At 46.2% G+C, this 9,903-nt stretch overlaps 1 protein-coding gene across 1 annotated transcript; it reads right to left on the reverse strand.

The window, feature by feature from the left end:
* Positions 1 to 794: 794 nt before the first annotated feature.
* Positions 795 to 8,968, reverse strand: Mrpl46 (mitochondrial ribosomal protein L46). Its single transcript, XM_051148748.1, has 5 exons — positions 8,726 to 8,968; positions 7,310 to 7,496; positions 6,334 to 6,507; positions 978 to 1,234; positions 795 to 941 (listed from the first exon to the last, which is right to left on the reverse strand). Exons 1-4 carry the CDS (start codon positions 8,951 to 8,953, stop codon positions 987 to 989), a joined length of 837 nt encoding a protein of 278 aa, XP_051004705.1. The 5' UTR covers positions 8,954 to 8,968; the 3' UTR covers positions 795 to 941; positions 978 to 986.
* Between the last annotated feature and the right edge of the window lie 935 nt (positions 8,969 to 9,903).

A 9,903-nucleotide genomic window follows, 5' to 3' on the forward strand; every position in this document is an offset into this window, starting at 1 on the left:
CACTGTGTGTCCCGTAGCAAGTGTTTTGTATGCCAGCTTTTGGGGATGAGTCTGACCCAAACACCAAACTCACTCATCAGCCAAAGCCCCTGCCCCAGGGGCAGGAAGACAGCACTCTCCCTGAGTGCCAACAGTTCCCATGTCTCTGATGTGCATCATGGTCTGGCCATGATTCCTCATTGGTAGGCTGGAGAGAAGCCAGGCTTTATTTCAAGTGACCATTGCTAAACAGTTAAGAAGTGATTTATCTCCTAAATATCAAACTTTCACCCAGGTGTGGTGGCACACGGCTGTAATCCCAGCACTCTGGAGGCAGAGGCAGAAGGATCACTGTGAGTTTGAGGCCAGCCTGGTCTACAAAGAATCAAGGACAGCCAAGGCTACACAGAGAAACCCTGTCTCGGGGAGGGGGCATGTGGACTTTCAAAACCAAGGGAGGGAGAGAGAAAGAAGATATCTCTTTCCTATCCAATGGAAAGGAAAAGCTAAGAAGGAAAAGAGCTAAGAAACTATGTAACTAGGCTTTTCATGGGCCCAGAAACTTTCTCAGAAGTGGGGATTTAGGTCAATTCATTTCTCTTTTTTCCAGGCCAGGTAGGTCAGTTAATTCACTGTAACACAATGCTTTAACTTGCTATAGAGAAGAACTCTGTCCTGGCCCTGCTTCGCTGGGCAAAGCCAGTTGCCATCCAAGGACAAATCAAAAGCCAACACAATGACAGACACATTTAATTCTCAGAATTTAGTATGGTGCTTGATGGTCCCTGTAAATGAGCATCACTCATTGTTCCTGAGGTCCTAACAGTTGACTAGTGAGCATCATCCACAGGCAGCCGAGGCCATCAGAAGTCAGGAGAAACTGCCCGACCTGATGCCATCAAAGGCCCAGGAGAAGCTGACCCAACTTGAAGCCATCAGAGGTCCAGGGGAAACTACCTTCCCTGAGGCCATCAGAGGTCCAGGAGAAACTACCTGACCTGAGGCCATCAGAGGTCCAGGAGAAATCGCCTGACCTGAGCCAGGTACTTGGGCTGCAGATAGTCACCCAGCTCGTCCTTACTGGCCCACACATGGTGGCCCTTCTTGGCCTGCACGAAGTCTCCAGTGAGCAACATAGCTTTGAAGAAGAAGACTTTGACCCCAAGGTCAGTCTCTGTCCGCATTGCCTTGGGGAGCTTGAATTTGTAGTGGCCACAAGGTGCATTCCCTAGGAACTTGGCTTCCATGTTGTTTTCTGAGGAGAAAAGAAAGGTTTGGAAGATTAGGTCATAGCCATCTGCTGCGTCTTCAGCCGAATCACAGGAGGCTCAGAAAAGCCGCATGTAACAAGAGCCCAAGGTGACTCCGTGAGTGTGGCAGCCCTAAAGAGACTCCTCCCTCTCAAGCCAAATGCTTTCTAGCCCAGGTGCCAGGCTACCATTGTGGTCCTGGAAGTCCACAGTGTGGTTAATATTATCTGGGAGTCACAGCAGCTGGCTTCTGCTTTCAGCCCTGTCATCAACTGTTGAAACAGCATCAAAAAACTTTGTAGAGCAAAGCTCATCACCTCGAAAGGGTCTACAATCTGATCTTTAGCATGAGGGAGCTTCCTGAAGTCTTGCCATGTGCCTTGGATAGCTCAGGACACTCTATGTAGCCCAGGTGGCTTCAAAATGGTGATCTCTGGCCAGGCATGGTGGCGCATGCCTTTAATCCCAGCACTCGGGAGGCAGAGGCAGGCGGATCTCTGTGAGTTCGAGGCCAGCCTGGTCTACAAAGCGAGTCTAGGACAGCCAAGGCTACACAGAGAAACCCTGTCTCAAAAAATCAAAATAAAAACCTTAAAAATAGTGATCTCCCTGCCTCAATTTCTTAAATACAGATATCAAAGTCACGCATCACCACACCCAGATCAGATTTGACTTCTATGGTATGCAGTCAAGAAAGAGTTAATAACCCTTGTCTAGCATTTCAAAGATGGCAAAATGCAGAATCACTAAAAGGCAGCAGAAGGACTACCAGCTAAACAGAGTCAGAGCCAGGCCTCAGTCCTCACACCATAACTGATAGCGTGGGCCCAAGACTTCACAGAAGCTTTACATTTTGCTAAAGATTCACCCACTGTGATGATGCTTTCATCAACAATTTGTAGTTTCTGAATTATGATGTATTTTCAAAGTTTTCACTTTAAAAAACAAAACAACAACAAAAAACGCACAGGAGTTTAGAAGGATATGTGGTTTTTTACATATCAAAAGGGACCAACCTATCAAACAAGCCCATAAGCTAGGGGGGGAAAAAAAGTTATGCTTGTTCATCTAAAATTTAAATCTTTCAGAAAAAAGAAGACACAAAAAACTCTCCAAAGACAAAATTATATATTTTGTTTCCAAAGCAGCCAGCTCCTGGCAGGCAGAGGCAGGAGAATCAGCAGTTTAAGGTCATCTTCAGCTATGGCGTGGGTTCGAGGCCAGCCTTGACTACATGAGCTCCTAGCTCAAAGAACAACAAAAAGACTCGGAAAATTATTTCACCACATCAACAAAGGAACAATCCGTAAGGTATCAAGAAGCACTTGGGAGTGGGGCTTAGGGCACTTGCCTCTCACCTTCTGCACTGTGGAGGCTGAGTCAAGCAGACTGCACATTCAAGAGAAAAGTGGACACAGTGAGGTCAAAAGAAAGTGGATGACATAGTGAGGTCCAGGCCGACCTGGGCTACACAGTGGGATCCTATCTCAAAATAAAGAGAAATGACTCAGTGGGTATAACTATTTGCCACCAAGCCTGATGACCTGAGTAAAATCACTAGGACCCACATAGTTGAGAGCCAACCCATATAAATTGTTTTCTGATCTCACACTACACACACACACACACACGAATTAAAGTGATTTTAAATTTTTTAACAAAAAATATTTATGAGCTTGAATATGTACAGAAAATTTCTAAAATACTGCAATGAAAAAAATTGTTAGTGAGCATTACCTCTGAGAAGGAAAAAATACTTGCCATGCTGCACTTCCTAGACACGGATCGTCACTAAACATATGCATGAATTGATGTTCTCAAGCTTAACAAAACAGTACTCACACCAGATGGATTTGCATACAGTGTACATTCACATGTAAGTGTCCGAGTAGGTATCTGGGAGTGAGATCATACTTTTTTTTTTTAAATACGTTCCTGAACTCTCCAAACTTAAGTGAATAAAAATATTATTTTTCTATAGTCTGAAAAACACAGATTAAAATATTATCAAGTCAAAATATAAAAACAGTTCACTACAAACAGGAATGAATAATCTGAGCAGACAGTTCGCAGAATTAAGAAATACAATGAGCATATGAAAAGATATTAATCTCAATAGCAAAGAAGCAAACACTACTTCACGCCAGATTATTTCTACTGATGGCTCAGCTACAAACTAAAATAAAGACTAGTTCATACTCTGGTGAGGTCCATGGAAGCAGGCACTACCATGACAGCTCCCGGAAGTCAAGCAGGCACAGCTCCCAAACCCTCTGTATCAGTATTCTTCAAGTCCTCCACCTGAACACGTCTGGTGAGTCCACCTCTAGAAACTCCATCTTGCTGAAGTGTAGAGCCAGTGTGGAAGGAACATATTTTCCCTTTTCTTAAATGTTTACTGTGCAAACTCTTCTTTGTTGATCTATTTTAAATTTGCTACTTTGCTAACTTTGTAGTATATTTACTATCAACTTTTATTTTATTTTATATGTATTTATTAAATATAAATACAGAGCTACTGATATCCTTTATTTCCTTAAGCATCTATTCAATGGGACGGTTAGAGGAAAGCACAGTGCCGAGGCAGAACCCCTTCCTACCAGGCACAGAGAAGGCAGAGCTGAGCAGGCACTCATTATGCACGCTTGTGTGAGGGCACCTGAGAATATGTGCCCAAAGACCTTGGTGTAAAACACAACTGCCAATTCCTTTGTGACAGCTGAGAGACTGACAGAAGCAAAGCCCCCACATTCCACTGTCCTCTGTGGCCTCTCCTGCATGCTAAAGAAGCCCCTAGTGAGAAAGGATCAAGGGACTTACAAACTTTTGACATTTTCTAGGAGGACATATCCTGGTGGTACAGCCAATCAAGGGGCTATGTGCTTACACTATTACCAAAGCTACTCAATACCAGCTAGTGCCTACTACATGCCCGGGACTGCTGAGAACTCATGAAGAGGAACAGATGCTACCCTGACCTTCAGGGAACTCTAAATCCTGGCTAGAACACAATGTGTAAATAGAACATCGTGGTGCAATGGCGTAACTGAAAGAACACATTCCCCACTGCAACATAAGCAGCCGTGGAGCAGGCGCAGTGCACAGCTCATCACTGTGACCCACTGCCAGGGTCCCTGGTAAACGAGGGCACAGAAATGGGTTGTTTCATAAGCTGCTTGCACAGCCAGGAGTGGGATGAGGAGCGCTCCACCTGGAGATGGCACTCTTCCTAAAGGGACCTGCTTGCCCCAAAGCAGGGATGCATGAAAATCCACTAACTGGAGGACACAGGCTCGCCCTCCTGGGCTCGAACTTGGATTCTACATTAACTAAAATCAGCTTAGATTGGACCAGGATAAGAATTTGTAGGCCATGTGTGGGGTATTTGCATTTATATGGGAAACATTTAAAAATTCTAGGCAAAGAAGTGACAAGGGATTTTTACGGAGAAAGCACATGTGAACAGCACTGGAGAGTATAACACAAAAGCGAGGAGGAACTTTTTTTTGCATTTCCAGTATAGTGTTTCTCAACCATGCTAATTTTGCTCTCTAGCAATGTGTAGAGACATTTTTTGGTTGTCACACTAGGGATAGGGGTGGGAGTGGGAAATGAAATATTACCACTAGCAACTAGTGAGTAGAGGCAGGCCAAAGATGCTAAACACCTTACAAATACACAGACATCTCTCACAAAGAATTACCTGGCCCCCTAACATAGACTAGTGGGAAGTGAAGGACATCACAGCTAAGGCAGTGTAAGGCGCGCCCGCACCCAGTAATGGCGACAGCGGCAACCATAACTCCCACGCAAGCGCGGATATAAGCTCTCCCAATATGCCCCTCCCGAACAGGGGTATGCAAATGAAGTATTCTGGAGCTGCCCTCTCAGCCACGGGCATGCTAATGAGGCATCCAGATACGACCTATGAGATATTGACACGACACATACACAGAGCTATTTAAGTGATGCGCTCGCAGGCATTGGGGTCTTTCGCTTCAGCTTCAAGGGCGCTCCCAATAAAGCGCGATTGAGAAGAATCCTGGTGTCTGCGTCGTTCCTGCCGGCGGGAGGATGCGACAAGGCAGGATGATTTGAAACAGGCCAGGCAAGACCCAAAGATACATACATCAGAATGAGGTCAAGGGTAATGCTGAGGTTTCTAGTTGAGTCAATGGCTACACAATGGTACCAAGAAGAAGTGCTGGAAATATAGGTCAGTGGTAGAGTACTTGCCTATCAATTATAAGGCCATTGGCTCAATCACTAGTACTGAAAAACAAAACTTACATTTCCTGAGTGTAAGAATTTCCATTAGTGTAATAGTAGCTAAGTGGTGAAGGCAACGAGCTAGAAATCCTTCTCCCAGCACAGGTATGAATTCGCTGACTAAGATTTCTCCCTTGGAGCTGGGGTCGAACCTCAGTTGGCATAGTGTTCGCCTAGCATACACAAGGTTCTGGGTCCAGTCCCCGGTTCTGCAGAAGATTGGATGTTGTGGCTGAAGCATATAATCTCAACACTCAGGAAGTAAAGGCAAGAGGATCAGAGGGTCAAGGTCATCCTCAGGTACATGAATAGCAAGCTCAAGGCTACCCTGGGCTACCTGAAAAAAAAGAGAGAAAGAGAAAAGAGGAGGAAGAACAGGAGGAAGAAGAAGAGAAGGGGGAAAAAAGGAGAAGGGAAGAAGGAAGGAAAAAGGAGAGGAGGGAAGAGCTAAGACTGGTGGTTAATGTACTAAAATCTCATATATTAAGATAAAACGCTCACTGTTCTAAGAAAAATCCTTGCCGGAATTTTTATTTGATTGTTTGGGTTTTTTGGCTTGAGTTGGGTTGGGTTTTGGGTGTTTGTTTGTTTTTTCAAGACGGGGTTTCTCTGTGTAGTCCTGGCTGTCCTGAAGCTTGCTCTGTAGACCAAGCTGGTCTTGAACTCAGAGGTCCCTCTGCCTCCCTAGGGCTGGGATTAAAGAAGTACACCACCACAGCCAGCTTCTTACCTGCATTCTAACTGTCAGTGCCCTGTAAACATCCCTTCTCTATCCTTCTGCCCATCTCAGTGAGCAGAAATGAATCTGGAGGGATTCCGAAGGGAAAGAAGTTACCTGAGAGTGTAGTCAAGGCCCGCTCAGCTGTCCCTCGAAGGGTCTCCCCGGGCTGCCACTCTACTTGAGGGAGCATCCAAACATCTTGGTCTCCAAGCTTCTCTCTGACCAAGAGGACAAGGTTCCTGTCTAGCTTACGGTGCAAGGAGGTCCTGTCATTTTTCTTATCAGCTTCTACAAAAGAGATGATCAGAGGAGAGAGAAAACACAAAACAAAAAACAAAGATTGTGATCTACCAAAACCAAGGATTTTGAGTTGTAGAGCCCTCCTTTAGGGACCAGCACACGCCCTGCCCTCTAAAGAAGCCACAGTATAACCCTAACTCAAACCGAAAGGTAAGAACTGGAACCAGAGCTGAACTTCTTTCAAGAGCAGAGTAAACTTGAAACCTTTGGAAAAGAAGCAATGCCTGTAAAAATCCAAACATAAGAACAGGAATACGCTCAGAGGCAGTTCACTATGAGGCTCTGGGTTCAGACCTCTGCAACACATGCGTACAGTTTAAAAAAAACAAAAAACAAAAAAAACAAAACAAACAAACAAACAAAAAAACCTGGTCCATCAGACTTAGCACTATACCAATCCAACTAACCCCTACCATCTCTGTTCTTTAGTCATCTTGAAGCGAGGAAAATAGGACTCAAACCCTGCTTTCAGAGTGGCTTACAATAAAACGGAAATCAGAGAGAAAAGGCTTACTTCCTCCCACTCTCTGATCCAGAGTTAGAAGTGAAAGAAGAAGAGAAAGAAACTTTACTGCCACTGAAAATAGCATTACATCATTTAAAAAGTTGTGTTAGGGGAATATAAGGAACGGGGCTGGGGTATTATTTTCCTGAAAGCTGTTTTATTACTTGAAGCCACGTGTTATTAAAGTGCAATGCGGGAATGAGCTAACGGCCCTTCATCTGGCAACCAGAATGCCCAGAATGCCCCACTCTCCCTTCTCTGTGGTTGGCCTAGGAGGTCACAAACCTGTCACTCGGGCTCCAGGTTTGAACTGTAGGAACGCCTGCTCCCACATATCTTCTAAATCCTGCACAAGCGTAATGCCCTCATCCTGCTCATCATCATAAAGGTCGGCTTTCTTCTTCGCCAGCCGCTGAGCTTCATCGAGAGCGCGGAGCTCGTGGTCTGAATACAGGCTTCTCTCTATCTCTACCTGGGAAATTTAAAGAGAAAAGGGAGAAGGAAAGAACAAAACCACCACACCCTTGGCAAGATCAGAAGTGCATCCCATAACACGCTGAGCATAACCAAAACACTAACCATATATAAAGAGGGGAAAAAGGCCCACTGGACTGTAAGCTTAAGTGGAAATTGCCAAAATGTCAGAAGGTGGTTAGAGATCAGGACTGTCAGAAAGAACGGATGGGTAGCTAGGCACTGGGACCCACTACCCACAGTCTAGGGCTACTGGCCTCTGACCAGCATCTATTCCAGAACCTTCCTGCCTTGAAGACTCTAACAACATCCCTTCTTTCTAGACTACTCTCCTCATGCCATTTCTCCCAGATTTCTAATCACCCTTCTGAGTTCAACTTCAATGCCACTTTCTCAGAAAGACATTCCTGGACACTTTTCATGAAAAATCAAACCTACGTGGTTCTGTGTAAAACTTGTCTAGTAAGCAGTGTTTTCTTTTATAACACTTACCCAAGTCTGTAATTAATCATATGTCTAATTCTAGTACAGGAAACTGTGGGAACCAGAGCTATGTGCCTGTCTTACCCACAACTGCGAATCTATCTCTGAACACTGAAACATGGTATTAGCTATGAATACCTGGGAGGGCGGCGCTGTAAGGCTACTTACTGGAGCAAAAAGCACTGAAGAGAGTATCCATTAGTTTTCTCAAAACAAAAGCCTCTCGGAGTCTGGGGAAACGTTAAGACCTTTCATCACTATCTACAGAGACTTAGCACCCTGGCCACAACTACACTTGGGTTTCCACCCTATTTCCTCACTTGTCCTTCACAGAAATTGTTCCCTGAGGTAAAAACAAAGTAAACGTTCCCACATACATCTTAAGGGTGGCCCGTTTCCTCCAAGGCCCCCCCCCCAAAAAAACTCATCACTTCACAGACTTTCCTGCAGTCTGCGAGCTCCTGAGTTACAGGGAGTGATCCATGCTCACCACCGGATCCCTACTGTGCTGAATGAACAAGAAAACTACCCACACATAATGCTCAAGTGAAAACAAGCCTAATGAATTAAACTCTGTCGACCAACTGCGCAGTACGGCAACTTCCGTCTTGCAGATTCCACTAAAGATCAAAAGGTAAAATGATTTGCTCAAGGTCACACAAAGAACCACAGTCACCATGCAATCAAGGCCCACTTGGTACCGCTGCTTCCCTCACCGCACAACGAAGCCGGCGTCTGCCTTACCTGCTGCAGCAGACCCGCCATCTCTTCCTGCAATGGGGTGAGCGGCTTGGTGATCAGCGGAGGCCGCTGCAGACACAAGGCGCCCAGCAAGCGCCATGGAGACCGACTGCTTGAGGGTTTGGCCTCAAGGGATAGACAGCGAGAACTCGGGCTATTTGCCCAGAACCTGTCAAGCCGCCGCCAGCCTTTAGCCAGCCCTAGCAGAGTACGCCCTACGGGCGCCGCCATCTTTCTGTCTTCCCACAAGGTACCGCGGCTCCCGGCGCGCCCTCAGCCAACCCCACGTTCCCATGAGGCGGCGCGGGACGGCGAGGGGGCAGGTTTACCAAGTAGAACGAACCATTGCAGTTGGGAGAGGTAGGTGGAAGTCTAGTGTTAGACCACTAGAAAGGGGAGAGGTTCCCATGCGGGTGGTTTTCTAGAGCATTTAAACTTGAACAAAACTACTTACAGGGCCATTTAAGAGCAATCAGGTGATTTCCCTTCTGTGTACTCCCCCACAGATGCTCATGGTGCTGGCCCTAGCTAGTCCAGGTGCCACGGACCGGAGCTGAGGAGGGTCAATATCAGTCATGCAGGTTGTTAGAAGTTGTGGGTTGTGTCTCCTGCGGTCCTGGGCTGGACCTGGGATAACAAGGTAAGAATTGTTTTTCCGAGCCCACGTTCTCTCTCGAGCCTGTCCACCTGCCGTCCGGTCCTATGTGCCACTTGAACCCCGCCCCCCCAACACTGTTAATATAATCCCTCACCGGGCTCTCATTTGCAGGCTCGTGGCCGTTGCCCCAGCTCAGAGTATCCACACCGGAGCCCCGAGATTAGAAGATGCAGCTGCCGAACAGAAATTTGAAAATGAAGCAGCTCCGAGTCGCTTCAGGTGAGGGTTAAGTGGGTCCGGTCCTCTGGAAACTAGCATCCTGTGACTTCTGCCCGTCACCCTAACGAGGCAATAGAAAAAAATGAATTTCTCACTGTCCTCCCCTATCGTCTGTGGAGGCTTGTGCGAATCAGTCTTTTGAGCCTCCGCGCTCTAAAAGTGGAGCTAATGCTTGGAGGAGTTGGCGAAGACAGGAAAGAACTGTGGCGTGAAAGTAGCTGTTCAATTAGCGGCTCTTAGCTGAGTGTCAGATTATATAAGTACCAGCTCTCTTCCCTTGCAAGATAGACTTGAGGCCCGACTG

Source organism: Acomys russatus, chromosome 7 (genome assembly GCF_903995435.1).
Source record: "Acomys russatus chromosome 7, mAcoRus1.1, whole genome shotgun sequence".
NCBI lineage: Eukaryota > Metazoa > Chordata > Mammalia > Rodentia > Muridae > Acomys > Acomys russatus.